The 15,697-nt window shown below is 32.0% G+C and overlaps 1 protein-coding gene across 5 annotated transcripts in view; it reads right to left on the minus strand.

Moving 5' to 3' along the window:
- ADGRL3 (adhesion G protein-coupled receptor L3) overlaps positions 1-15,697 on the minus strand; it is an 870,179-nt gene that overhangs the window by 36,871 nt on the left and 817,611 nt on the right. For 4 of the 5 annotated variants that reach the window (XM_066233208.1, XM_066233205.1, XM_066233207.1 and 1 more), the window contains 2 exons: positions 10,935-11,103; positions 3,621-3,746 (listed from right to left, as the gene is read on the minus strand). In XM_066233208.1, coding sequence (XP_066089305.1) covers positions 3,621-3,746; positions 10,935-11,103 — 295 coding nt within the window. Of the gene's footprint in view, positions 1-3,620; positions 3,747-10,934; positions 11,104-13,702; positions 13,730-15,697 lie in introns of all 5 variants that reach the window. The other variant, XM_066233203.1, reaches the window with a different exon arrangement.

A 15,697-nucleotide genomic window follows, 5' to 3' on the forward strand; every position in this document is an offset into this window, starting at 1 on the left:
GTCTTCCCTTGCTCAAGCCAGCGACCTTGGGCTTTAAGTCAGTAACCTTTGGGCTCAAACCAGTGACCATTGGTGTCATATCTGTGAACCCATGCTCAAGCCACTGACCCTGAACTCAAGCTGGTGAGCCCACACTCAAGCTTGGGAGCATGTGTTCATGTCAGCAACCTAGAAGTTTTGAACCTGGGTCCTCAGCATCCCAGGCTGATGCTCTATCTACTGTGCCACTTTTTACACACACACATGCACACACACACACATACCAACCTTATACACATTTCAGTGAATACATATTTGTATGATTATGGATGTTGCTAAACTAGTAAAAGTTATTAACCAGGGAGTAGATATAGGGGAGCAACAAGTGGAGATAATTTTTACTTTTAGTCTTGCCAATGGATTTCCATTTTTTATTTACATAATAACTACATGATTTCTTTTACATGTGAAAGATATCCTAGAACTTTCATTTCTAAATCATCCCATTGGCTTTCTTAAGTAATCAGAATAAGATCTACACTCACATACTCTTACAAATTTCTGTAGATCAGTCTTTAGCCTTCTTATTTCAATTCATCTCCCATTCGTTTTCTCATCCACTTTAACCAATGACATTCTTTCTATTCTGGAATTTGCATGTTCTCTTCTATCTTAAAGGGCTTTGCATTAGATGCTTTGTCACTTGGAATTCTTTTCCCTTGAACTCCCTTCCTGTTATTCAGAATTTTGGCATAAATATCATCTCCCCAAATAGTCTTATTCCAAGTAGGCACCTGGGCATCTGGCATCACATTACTGTATTTGGTTCTACAAGTTTCATAGCTAATATTGTCTATTTGTTTATTAGTTTGCTAACAATTTTTTGTACTCCACAACTAGAACTGAAGCTCTCAATCATAAAGGAAGTTATTTGTCATTTAACCATTGTAACTCCAGGGCTTAAAAGACTACTTGGTATTATACAGGAGACATCCAATATTTCTCAATAAAATGGTTGAGTATTATTTTTCATTTATAATTGAGTGTTATATGTAGGAATAATTTTCATGATCATAACTTGTGGTTAAAAGAAGTGATAAGATAGTCTGATAGGTTTGAGAGTTATGTTAATTTAAAATTTTTTATTTCAAAATATTAGACTGATACTAGATATTTGTCATTTAACCATTGTATCTTCAGGGCTTAGAAGACTGCTTAGCATTATATAAGATATATCCAATATTTCTCAATAAAAAATTTTAAAAAATGAGAATTGTTAATTTAGAAGTTCTCTGATGTGAAAAGGCATCCCTATTCCTAAAAATTTACCTTACTATAAGTGAGTACTTTAGATTTTGCTTATGAAAGTCACAGTTCATATGAAATACATTTATTATTTCTACTTATACATACTGGATTTAAGTAACTTTTACTTTGTGTAGGGTTGGAGTGTTGACATGGTTAGTCAGAGTTAGTATTACATTAAGCAGAAGAAGACAATGTATGGTTTTTATTCAAGAATAGAATTGTGACAGTACAATGATAAAAGTGAAAAAATATGACACAGTTTTAAAATACATATCTGTAATAATGACACTAATAAATGGTAGCTGCTCCAATTTATTGAGCACACACAATTTAAGTACATATTTTGTATACATTAGCTCAATCTTTAGAACAACACAAGAAATCAGTATTACTACCACCACTTTACAGGTGAAAAAACTGAGGGTCAATAAGATTAAATAGCTTGCTTTGTGCCAGAGCAGATGTATGCAAGGAAAGAATTCATGCCAAGGTCTACCTACCCACCAAATTAATGATTATTTTATTAATATGCTGCATTGCCCAATCATATAGTTTAGAAGTATTAATAACAACTGTACAACTCTTTTGTAACATAATAAATGAAATTAATAAATGGAAATCGCTAATATTACTGTTTTATTAATGGCAATGTTCCATACAATAACAACAGGATAATGTGGGTGAGCTCAGATATGCAAAAGCATGCAGAAACTAATCAAGCTGATGATATACAGAATCTCAGTAATTTCAATTTAAAGTTGTGAAAAAGATTATTATAAAAAAGGAGGTAGGGATTATCAGGTTGAAAATATAGGAATGGATTATAAGGGCCTCATGCTGGAAGCATTATCCAGGTGTGCCCCAACTCTTATATGAGACTTCAGATTTCTAATTGGCAAATATATTAGTCGTAAACTCAGAAATCTCAGCCCACATAGTATCCATATGTGGTCCCCTAATTTGCAACTTTGCAACTTCAGTAAACAAAGAAATAATAAGACAAATCAAAATAAAATTATTGAGTATTATAGTATATGTAGGGATAACTTTTATGATCATAATTTATAGTTAACTTAAGTGATAAGATAGACTGATAGGCTTGAGAGTTATGTTAATTTAAATTTTTTTATTTAAAAATATTAGACTGATATTAGATATGGGGTTTTAATTGTGAGATGAAAAGAATTATATTAGTTTGAGAAATGTTTAAGGGACGATTGTTCATTATCTTTGATTTATAAGAATTGTTCAAGTGCTAGTTAAGTGTGTACAACTGTTCAGTTGATCAGTGAATATGTTTGAGAGAATTAAATTTATAAATGATATTTAAAGGTTATAAGGATAGTTAATTTTCTAAGTATATGAATAAAGTTTAATTTGTTTAATTTACAAACCAATTAAGACTAAATCAAAGAACAAATAAAGTGATCTTTATGGTATATAAAACTGCCAAATTTACCAAAAAGAATTAGATTTATAGGTTGGGCTAAAATATTTAAGAAAAACCTGTCTTGACTTATATCTTTATCTATTTAAATTTAAATCTTTAGAAATATTTAATAGGCAAAACTGAAAACATAATCACTTTTCCCAGTGAATAGTGCAGTTCTAAAAAGATAACTCTGCTAGTCTTAGCCCACACTCACTCACGACTCACATAATCCTATGTCTTTTATCTGAATGGCTCATTCTAATCTCCTGAAATTGCCAAAATATCTACATAATAATCTTTGACTGACACTGTAACCTGGGAAAAAAGGCTGACAGTTTTTCTAAAAGTTTACAATTTCCCTGGTAAGGGAGAATGCAACTCATATCTAGTGCTGGACTGATGGGAGTGACAGGCTAGTTTAACCAATATAGCTACTATGGAATCTTTCACTGCCCTGACTTGTTCTCCAAGTAATCAGTGAACACTACGTTGAGTTATAACTGTTTTTACTAAACATACCATTTTATAAGTAAATATTTTCAGTATGTGATAGAGAATTATTATACTGGTTAAAAAAAGCAATTAACTCAAGAATCACATACATACAATCTTAGCCTTTTTGACTTTTGGTTAAAGTGCCAAATTCTTTTCTTCACTTCTTTACTCATTCAACTGAACCAATTTGAAATAATTAATTATTACACAAACCTAGACCTTGTATTTCATAATTTTATTACAATTTGGTTCCGTAAATTTGTCATAATCATGCCTATTTGAGACAACCTAAAACAACAACAAAGTTAACATGTTAAACACTTGCTAGAGAAAACAGAGCTGACCAGGAAAGGACAAGAACCCACAAAAAATATATTATTTCATTTTACTTAACAATATTCTTTACCTGTGAGCCTGTGGAGTAGCGTCCAGGAGTTCGAGAACTAGATGTTTTCCCTGAGCCAATGGAACTCTCTGTACTTTTGCCACTACAACAATGCGTCCGTAGGCATTTCCCGTACTCTTTTCGTACCTAGCCAATTATATAGGAACCTCTGTTAGCAAGTCATTCATTTCAGCTAGGAACTATTTTATAAAATATATGAATTTTATTTTTAGAAAATATAATTATTTCCTTGCCCTGCAGACACAAGAAAGTCTATTCAGCATATTTTTACACATAAAATAATGATATTCATACCATGAAGCATGAAATTTTGCATAGAGACTTTTAATACTCCCTTCCTCTTTCTCTCTTACTCTCTCTCTTCCAATCATACCATAACAATATTACCACTTACTTCAAAGAAAGAAAGTGTTAAGACTCCTCTAGATACTCTTTATAGGCTCATAAATTTGATATGAAGAATCCTATTGGTGCTACTGGTTTTACACAGAAGGCAAGCAAGTAATTTTTAGAGAGAAATGGGAATGGAGAAAGGAAGGGAAAGAGTGAGACTAAGAGGGAATAGAGAGGGAATATTTAAAGACAAAAAAAATGCTTAAGCATTTCCTTGAAATCTGTATTGCTTTGAAGTGTATTTCTCTTCAACCTCAACTAAAGTAACCTAACCCTATGTTTATTAACTAAAAACACATTCTGAGACATGTTATATGTTGGTTATATATTCATAAATTTATATTCATTATGAAGTAACAATGTACATACACTATTCTTAGCTCTTTATATATTGATTTCACAAGTTTATCATTTCCACAATCTGTGACAATGTAATATCTCAATGCATTTTTTACTTCAAAGTTATAAATATATACATTTTATAAAATGTTATTTAAAATCAAAAACAAAAATAAAGTGTGAATGATATATTAAAATTAATAATCAAAGCCAAATACTGTATCTTAATAGTCTAAATTTATTCTATCGAAGATATAGCAAATCAGAGATAGAATATATTCAGATTCCTTTGAAGAGATTACATACGTTAAATGATTATTTTCTGATAGGAACAATGTTATGGAGTCATATGAATCAAAGCTTGAAGGAAGGACTGCTAAAGTCAGGCAGGGGACCAAGAAAATCTCGGAGAAGAAGAATTCTATGAGAATCTTCTAAAGGTAAATTGGAATTAGTTCAGAGGACGAAGCTAAAAGAAAAAGAAAGGATATACAGAAAAGAAGGATTCTAAGTGTTCAAGACAATGTGAGCAAAACAGAAAGGCATGTACTGATCTTTGAAGCCATTCTCTGATATAGAATTACAAATTGTATTTTATTTAATATATTTAAAGTTATATTTATCTGCTTTCTAACCATTCTCTACCATGCTACATTTATTAATAATTAGAAACAATTATTTTTCGTTGGTATTTATAAGCCAATTTATATTTTAATATTTATTTATTTATTTATTATTTTTCTTAAGTGAGAAGTGGAGAGGCAGAGAGACAGACTCCTGCATGTGCCCCTACCAGGATCCACTGGGCAACTCCCCTGGGCTCTGCCCATCTGGGACCGTTGTTCCATTGCTCATTAACCAAGCTATTTTAGTGTGTGAGGCGAGGCTATGGAACTATCCTCAGTGCCTGGGGCCAACTAGGTCCAACCAATCCATGGTTGTGGGAGTGGAAGAGAGATAGAGAGAGAGGAGGGTGAGGAGGAATGGTAGAGAACCAGATGATCACTTCTCCTGTGTGCCCTGACTGGGAATCAAACCCGGGACATCCACATGCTGGAGCAACTCTCTACCACTGAGCAAACCAGCCAGGGTCCCATATTCTAATTTTTAAAAGAAATAAACGTGTACACACATAACTCTGTGTTCAGAAAAAGAAGCCTCTGACCTTTAATCATCAATGGACAGGAATTGTGCTAGGCCCTTTCCTCATAATGACTGAAAATTATTACTTACATTTTAAAGATTAAGTACACTGAAAATGTTAAGTAATAAAAGTAAACAAAATGACTAAAAAGCTTAAGAAATGTGACTTACATGAAAAAAAATTCAAATTGTCCCTGGCCGGTTGGCTTAGAAATAGGGCATTGGCCCTGCGTGTGTAAGTCCCGGGTTCTATTCCCAGTCAGGGCACACAGGAGAAGCACTCATCTGCTTCTCTACGCTTCACCCTCTCCTTTCTCTCTATCTTTCTCTTCCCCTCCCGCAGCCAAGACTACACTGGAGCAAAGTTGGCCCCAGCACTGAGGATAGTTCCATGGCCTCCGCCTCAGGCTTTAGAATGGCTCCAGTTGCATCAGAGCAATGCCCCAGATGGGCAGAGCATGCTCCCTGGTGGGCATGTCAGGTGGATCCTGGTCAGATGAATGCGGGAATCTGTCTTTCTGCCTCCCCGCTTCTCACTTCAGAAAAATACAAAAAAATAAAATAATTAATTTTAAAAAATCCAAATTTTATGGGTGCTCTACGATCAGAAAGTTCTTTCTAAGATACCACATTTCTAACATTAATATATGATTAAAGAAGGCATTATATATTATTAACATTATTATTAAAGTAATTGATCAGGCTATTTTTTTCTCTGTATCTGGAAAATATAAGGACAACTGCTTGAATCGGATTCAAGAGAGCTTAAAATAACCTCTACCCAAAAGTAAGTATTGATTAGAGTTTAGTATTTTATACTAAATTTATGAAGTATCTCCAAGAGCCTGAACTTTGATCATAACTACATCTTCTTTTATTTTTCTAATATACTCAGAAAAAAAAAATTTTTACTTTTAGACGAGAAAGTATTTTTTAATGAACTGATTTAAGTCTAAACAAGTATTTTAGGAAAGAGAGAGAAGAAGAAAGAGAAAGAGAGCCATTTCTCTTCTTATCAGAAGGCAGCAACATTGCAGAAGCCACAGGAATTCATCATAGACTATTAATATTTTCTACCAAAGGTTAAAATTCTGAAATAATTATATAAACAACCAGCAAATCAAGACACCTAGAGATGCCAGGTTTCACATAGCTATATTACTTACTGGACCATGTCTATGAGATATTACTCTTTAGATTACAATAAAAGTTATTTGATTGTTTAATATTTTGCATATTCTAATCCCTATTTTACATGATATTCCATCTTACCTCAATCAGATATAATATGTTATTCTTTTAAGGTTGTTCTAAAACAAGATGATGGGGAAAAATATTCTTACCGATGGAACAGTACTTATATACACTCAAATCAGAAGTAAAAAGTATTTTGAAACACTGTGAGATGCAATACATAATTGAACAGATAACAAATGAAAAAAGTGTCAACTTTAATGTCTTCAGTGGAAATACCAGTGGCACAATCATGCAAGCCACACCCAGAAAAAAAAAACAAAAACCTGACAAGTCAGTTTGATGTTTATTAATGAATTGAACCCTATAAATCAGAAAATGAAATTCTTTTGAACCCTATAAATTCAAAAATGGAATATTTTTATTTTCTCTAATGAAAACATATAAGCAACTACATTAGCAAGGGCATATTACTGAAATTCAACTCAATGGTTTAAGAAGAGCCTCCTAAGAGAATTTTGATTTTTAAAATATCATTATTACCGAAAACCATCTATAGATTCAATACAATTTCTCTCAAAATTCCAATGATTCTCCTCACATAGAAAAAAATAAATCCTAATGTTTGTACAGATCCTCAAAAGACCTCCAGTAGCCAAAACAATCCTGAGAAAAAGCAAAGCTAGAGGCATAACACTTCCTGACTTGAAGCTATACTATAAAGCTATGTTAATACAGTATGGTAAAGTCATAAAAATAAACACATAGACCAACAGAATAGAGAGCCCAGAAAGAAAAGCTTGCATGTATGATCAAATAATAATTTACAAGAACCCAAAAACTACTCAATGAGGAAAGGACAATCTCTTCAATAAATGATGTTGGGAAAACTGGTCTATCACAGGCAGACAAGTGAAATTGAAGCCCTAACTTACACAGCTCACAAAATTTAAATAAAATGGATGAAAGGCTTAAGCATAAGACCTAAAACAATAAAATTTCTAGAAAGAAACATAGGAAAAAAGCCCCTGGACATTAGTGTTAGTAATGATTTTATGAATATGGCGTCAAAAGCACAAGCAACAAAAGCAAAAATTAGTAAGTAGGACTACATCAATCTATTGATAAAATGCTTCTACACAGCAAAAGGAACAATCAATAGTATGAAAAGGCAATCAACAGAATGGAAGAAAATACTTGCAAATCATGTATCTTATATAGGATTAATAAAAAACTCATATAAATCGGTTGCAAAACCCCCAAACAATCCAACTAAAAAATAGAGATAGGAAACAAATACTCATTTTTTCTAAGAAAACATACAAATGACTAATATGAAAGATGCTCAACATTACTAATTATGGAAATGCAAATCAAAACTACAATAGATATCATCTCACACTTGTAATAATGGTAATCATTAAGAAGACAAGTGATAAGTGTTGGTAAGGATGTGGAGAAAAGGGAGCCTTTGTGTATTGTTGTTGGGAACATAAATTGTCACAGCCATTATATATATAAAAAAACAGTATGAATGTTTCTCACAAAATTAAAAATAGAGCTACCATATGATCTACCAATTCCACTTCTGAGTATAGATTCGAAGAAATAAAATCAGGATCTTGAACAGATATATCTCATCTAACTCCCCTGTTCCCTGTAGCATTATCACAACAGCCAGGATATGGAAACAACTGAAGTGTCTAAAAATGAATGAATTGATAAGGCAATGTGGTACATCTATACAACAGAATACTTTTCAGCCATGAGAAAGAAATAAATCCTGTCATTTGCAACATAGACCTACAGCAGCATTTTTTAACTCATGTGTCATAAGAATTCTTAAAATATACAATACCTGACTATTTAGTCAGGGGCACTGACCTGTTTTACCGTAGACTGTCAAATTAAAAAAAAATGACAACAGCCAACACAACAATAGCTGGTCAGTGTGAATGAATCAAAATTATACCTATTTTTCTTTGTCAGATCAACAAAAAGTATACTTTTTGGTGTACTGCAGAACGTTAGTAATTAGCTTATATGTGCCATGAAATGAAAAATGTTAGAAGTTGCTGACCTAGAGGGCAATATGCTAAGTGAAATGAGACAGAGAAAGACATACTATATGATCTTACCTAAATGTGGAATCTAAAAAGCTGAACTCACAGAAATAGAGAAAAATGGTGGTTACCAGAGTTTTAGAGGTGGAGAATGTGGAGATACTGATCAAAGGGTATAAACTCCTAACTAGAACACAAATAAGTTTGGGCATCTAATGGACAAGATGATGATTATAGTTAATGACACTGTGTTATATGCTTCAGAGCTGCTAAGAGAGGATTTCTTAAATGTTCTCACTGTAAAAAAATAAATTGTAGAAGATATTATCTAACACTATGATGATAATCATTTCATAACATATATGTGTGTCAAATGAGCACACTGTAAGTCTTAAATTTACATTATATAGTAATTAAATCTCAATATTTTAAAAAATAAAATAATACCAGAAAAATCTCCTAAGATCATTTCTACAATTTCACAGAGAAGTATCTGTTTTTCTGTTTGTTTTGTTTTTATAGAAAAAACACAGAGAATAATGATTCATTATATATATAATTCTTATAATTATATAATTCTTTATAGTCTTTGATTTGGACCATGTTCTTGATACCAATAAAAATGCCATAAAAATTGAAAAATTTCAAATACAGAATGGATGAAAGTGTCATATGATTATTACATGTTATTATAAATCATGAAAGTAAGCTTCTATATTAGGACTTGGCAATTTTCTTCATAATTAGCCAGACAATCAATATTTTAAGCTTTGTAAGCCAAAAGGCAATTAAGGATGTAGTTAAGCACTTATTTTAAAATTTAAATGTTACCATTTAAAATATAAAAGTCATTTTTGGCTAATGGGCTGTAAAAATTAAAGGCAACTGAGTACATTTGCCCAAAGAGCTTCAGCCTGCTCAACTCTGTTCTAATGAATGACAAAATTGAGCTTGATGATGAACTTTTAAAAAATTTCAATTCTGTTAAATATGTTAAATATACTACAAATTCTAGTCTTGGTTTTGGATCCTGAGGTTTCATGTCTGTACCTGGATATCAAATGCCATTTGTAATTATACCACTAATGTGTATTTGTCGACACCCTTCTCAACTTTCGTTTTATGTCTAGTTTCTCAAACCAAAAATTTAAAAAGAGAGATACCTTTACTCTTTATTTTCTTTGTTTTCCAAAGAAAAATTTTAGATATTTTTGTTTTATTCTTAGAAAAAATATTCACATTTTGCCATTTCATTTTCAGAGACACCTCTTAATATCTCATAATTATTACCTCATGTTACAGATGTGCATACTGGGGTATGATATGTTAATTACCTTACCCAAAGTCACATAAGCTTTAAGTGGAGAAATTAGGATTCAGACCCAGTCTCTGCTCAGAGATATATATGGTCAAAACTGTAAATACCCCATTTTTAATAGTCAAAGATTATAAAATGAAAAAATTAATCTGGAGATTTAAAATATGCAACAAAAGAATTTAGTTGCTAAAATTAACATTGAAAGTGAGTATATTTTAGAGCCTTATATATGTGAAAAGTCACTAAAATAGAACAGTGTAAAAAATTAAATACTGCCTTCTGTTCACCCAGCTCTTAACGATTTTTAAAAAAATGCTTTTAAAGAAGAGAAGTACAAAGACCATTTTAAGTACTAAATCATTCATTCAAAATATGATAATGCTGTTTTATCATAAAATGTTAAAAATTTTTATTTTCTAGTATATTAAAAACTAGTTTTAAAGAAAATAAAAAATATATTTTCTATGTCATGTCATATATATTGCACATATAGTGTGTATGTGTATATAAGGTATATTTATACACATACCATGACTCCATAACATCTTAGAAAAGCTATTTTCTATTATACAAATTCCATGTATTTGCCAATAAAAATATAAATGATTATAAACTTAATCTACAAGAATATAATTTTTGTGCACTATCCAAATCAAAAAATATTTTCATTTTGTTTTTTTTAAATACATTCATTAACTATTTTAATTATACTTTGTGTCTGTTCTGTCTTTACTGATTTAAAAATTAAATCACTGAAGTAATATAATTCTTAGAGACAAACATATCAAAAATGAGTTTTGTTATGGTTGCTTCATTGTCATAAGATGTAAGCCATTTATTTTTGAATAGAGAACTCTAGCTTACCTTCTTTTGTAGAACACAGTGGAAAATGAATATAAACATTCCTTGCAGAGAATTGAAAATTGTAAAGAGATATGCCATGATGACTGTGCTTTCATTAATATACATGAGTCCAAAGGCCCAGGTCAATCCTAACAGGCAGAGAAGAGCTATTGCACCAATAACCCATGACCTGTAGAGGGAAGAGAAAATTGAGGGTTATCAGATAACTGGTTTTTAATTCACACAATCATATCACATCATATCAAGAAAAGCAACATTGAAAAGTGCTACAGTAAGTTTTATTAATAGAAAATGGAAGACAGGTGGTTTAAGTACTTTAAGATTTTTATGGGCATACAAGTTTTCAAGTTTGAGGAGATATACATGAAAATGTTATGAATACAACAATTCACTTAAACAAAAGCAAATTTTCACTAATAAATTATTCATGTATTTGCAACACATATGTAAATGACATGAAGATGTAATTATGGTGAAAAACAATGAGGAGAAAAAGTCTCTAAAGCTGTGATACTCTTCACTGGTCTCATTGGTATAATAACATTTGTTTAATTGGACTATTTCCATTTGCCCTTCATCTGATACACTTTTACCCCATTTTTCCTCTTTTTTTCATAAAAATGTTAGTGTTTACTGAGAAAAATAGAACTCTTATTAGGAGGAACCAGTATGTGGAATACACGCATGAATTTTCACAGTTCTATTTGTCTGATACCACAGTTGTATAGAACATGTGTGAGATGGGAAAAAGTAGCCCCATTCTAAATCATGATTCACTTTCTTCCAGCCTTTAAATTGCTCTCTCTGTGCCTACATTAGCATGTATGTATCTCCATATTTATATATATTATATCAGAGTAGACTTTGGAAAAATCAGGCAATTGGTAGCTTTGCTGAACAGGAGATTAAAAGGCTCAGGTTTCCTTCATCTCTTTGAAATGTCTGTGAACTGAAGGGAGAAAATGAAGCTGAGAATGGGGATGGAGTGGTATGAACAAAGAAATCTAGAATGGAAGACAAGTTCTCAGTCTCACTCCGTTCCCCAAAGTTTCCTTCAAGCTGCCATTTGCAGTAATAATCAAGGGTGGCAATTGTCTACGTATTTGTGGTTATGTGCTATGTATTTGCTGTCGATATAAAATGAGTATTTGCAATAGATAGGAATCCAATAACTGAACATGGAATCCTTCTCAACTCCTGTCTGAGTATAGAGGAGAAAAGAACTCCAGTCTAGATTGCTACACACTCATGAACCAATCTCTTCTCATTTCCAAGCAGCACAACTTCTTTGAATAGACTACACTAATATTTTTATTTCACCAGACTATTACCCTCTATTTACACTAAGAAAGAACTACTTATGGAGATTAAAACTTTACAAAATGAAGGGGTAAAAAAAGTCATACATGTTTGCCAAAAGCTGAAGCTCTGTTTAATCAAGTTTTCAGAGACAACTACATCTTAAGAAAGATATGGTTCCAAGGTAGTCTAATCTTATTAAAGTCTTATTCAAATAAATCTCAAATGTTTACCTTTCTTCTTTCACAATATGAGCTATTATATTTCAAATTTAAATATCCACTAAATTTAATGTGTCATTTAAACCATTAACATTGTTGAATAAAGAATACCTAAAGGAGGTCTGCAATTGTATGTGCTGTGTTTGCTTATATAATTTAGAAAACATCTTAGACGTTTATATTTTATTCTATAATTTATATCCAGATATGGGAGCTTTCAAGTAAAGCTCTTAGCTTCTTACAAATATTGGAAAAAAGGAAAAATGGGAAGAACTGCCATTAAGTAAGGCAGATTGCTATTTAGATTTAGAAATAAAATGATAGGAGAAAATACTCAAAAATCAGCTATTATCCACTAGAAAACACATTATGGGCTCAAGAGTTAATAATATGAAACTGCAATGAATCCAATTCTACAGCAAAAAAAATAATAATAATGAGTAAGAGCATGAAGAAATAAGTGAAATGGCATCGGGGAAAACGAAAACAAAGGACTCTTCACCAGAAGAACAAACTGAAAGTCTAGCATGCGGGCACCCAAAGTTGCCAATCTTAAGTTATTGTTGTAGGACATGGAACTTTTAAAACGCTCAAATGAAAAAAGCCCCAATATTAACATTTACGTTTATTTGTATTTGATTAAGTACAGACTTGTAACTTTTGTTTCAGAAATTTAGAAAATATAAATATTAGATCATTAATCAAATGTCATGTCAAATTGAAAGAGATAATATCACAAATGTAAGTTTTAATATTTTAGAGAGGCATTTCCCCCTCTGTTTGGATATTTAATACAGGAAGTTAATAATATCAATTGCCATTGGGTAGCTTCATACTCATAGATCATTTTGAAGATATACTATGAAATCACAAAATAACTTTAGATGACTGATGTCCAGCCAAGCAGCAGAAATGAGGACGTACACAGCACGGAGGAGCACATCACAGTGAAAGGAGAAAGCCGTGAAGAGCGAAACAAGTCTGTACCACATGAGCTGCTCTCACTGTGGCACTGAATTCAGGTGATGTCCAATTAAAAGTGGTGAAGCAGAAGTTTTTTGGCAGCACACCTGCAGCATATTTATTCTGCAAAGAAGCTATATCTCTGATTTTTTTCCTGCACAGTTTGCTCTTCTGCCTCAATGTGAATGACAGAAGCTCTAATGATTTTTTCAGTACAGAACTGACAGTTGGTTCATGGGACCACACTGATAAATGAAATTTATCAGCCATTCAGGTCATTCTTACTTGATGAAGGGTCTGTTATCCTCATAGCTAAAGAATGCATAGACATAAAGACAAGAACACCAACATTAGCATTTTATGACAAAGAATTTCATATGAAAAATAGTCTCCTGGTCTGCTAAGGCCTCTGTTACCCACTTCTCTAAGAGGAATCATATCTCTCCCTTTATATCCAGAAGGTAAATACTAAAATGACCATGAGAATTTAAATAACAAAGAATCAATTTTACAAAACTGTAATATCCCTTATGAGACAAAAAAAAAATCCATTTTTTTCATCATGTGCTCATATTACTTGTGACTTGACAGAGACATTTATTTCTTAGAGATCACATTTCTCTAGAGAATGAGAAATCTTATGAGCAATCTGGAAAAGGCTTAGGGGCATACTTAAAATGACAGATTTCATATCACCTAAAGGTATCCTTATTCTGTAATATTAGTAGGTAAGATTACTTAATTATGGACAGTATGCTTCTAAGTAATTTTAACTTGCAAATAATTGACCTGAGTTAAAGCTGAACTTTATAGTCCTTTGACAATAACTGATTCTGACTACTTTCAAATTCTGTTAGTTTCCTGAGAAAAAAAACTGAGTAATCTTTGTAGTAACAGGAGCAACCATGCAGCACTTGTTATCATTTATAGTTCCCAATTTATTTAGTATCGTTCTGATAAAACAAGATCCCAGTGCCATATTAGTAAATATAATTTAAGGGACATTTTGGATCATCTTTTTTACAAGCACAGATGCTGCTCAGTGAATTGTGAGAGAAAAGGAAAGGAGACTGCCCTTTCCCTTACCTCTAGCCAAAGGCAATAGTTTGTGATACGATGTATATATAAATACAAATAAACTTTTAGAAAGGCCCCAACTGTGCTGTATTTTGAATGAAAAGGACTGCTGATGAAAACTTTACTCTCAAGAATGAGGACAGAATAAAGAATGGAGTGACGGCTTGAGATCTGAAGCCAGTTTGCTTGGGGTTTACATCCCAGCTCAGCCACTTACTTACTCGCTCTTTGGTCTAGGTAAAATTTTAACCTGTGGTTTTGTCAGTTTATGCAGCTACAAAACGGTGACAATATAAAGAGCTAAGAACAGCGCCTGACACATGTGTGTTCAGTAGGTATTACATAGTGATTCTATTTTTAAAGCTAGAGAACAGTCACACTGAAAATACAGAATTTCTCCTCCAAAGAATAAAACATCAAATAATAAATGTTGAGTATCTAAATTCATTTGGGGACGTTTCAGGAGTAATAGTATGCAGTAAAATAGACACGTGGAAATAAGTTTGTAAATGGAACAGGCAGTGACTAACTATGCTGTCTAATATGGCAACTACTGGTCACATTATTTAGAGGCAAATCTATTTAAGTGAAATAAAGTTTAAGGCTCAGTTCTTTAGTCACACTAGTCACATTTAAGTGCTCAAAAGCTTCCATAGCTGCCATATTGGGCCATGCTGTGCTAGAACATTTCTGTCCTCCACAGAAAGTTCTATTAGACAGTGCTGGACTAAGACATTATTTTTTAAGCAAGGAAATGAAATTCCAAGATATATAAAAAATAATGCCATGAATGTGTGAAAGATAAAGAGAGAATTGTTTCTAAGAATTGATTATATTTGTAAGAATTAAACAGTTGTGAACTGTACCTTGATAGAAAATCCTGTACTTATATTAACATTGAAAAGCTATAGAACATAATGTGATATTTATTCCACTATATGCATTTTATTGCATCGGTATATCCCATCTGTGATGGCAAGTTTACAATTGGAATGATCTATTCACCTTAATTTGTACAGTACAATGTCAAATAAAGAAAAATACAGAAGTTAGCGTATAGAAATACATGTCAAAATGCTCTACAAAATTGTATTACGGTGTCTAAATGTTTCAAAAAAATAAAATACAGTACTTGACCTGTATTTTATATAGAAGTGAGATGTTTTACCTTTAATGCTAAATATCAAAGAGATATCAGGGTAC

This window comes from Saccopteryx bilineata, chromosome 5 (assembly GCF_036850765.1).
Source record: "Saccopteryx bilineata isolate mSacBil1 chromosome 5, mSacBil1_pri_phased_curated, whole genome shotgun sequence".
Taxonomy (NCBI): domain Eukaryota; kingdom Metazoa; phylum Chordata; class Mammalia; order Chiroptera; family Emballonuridae; genus Saccopteryx; species Saccopteryx bilineata.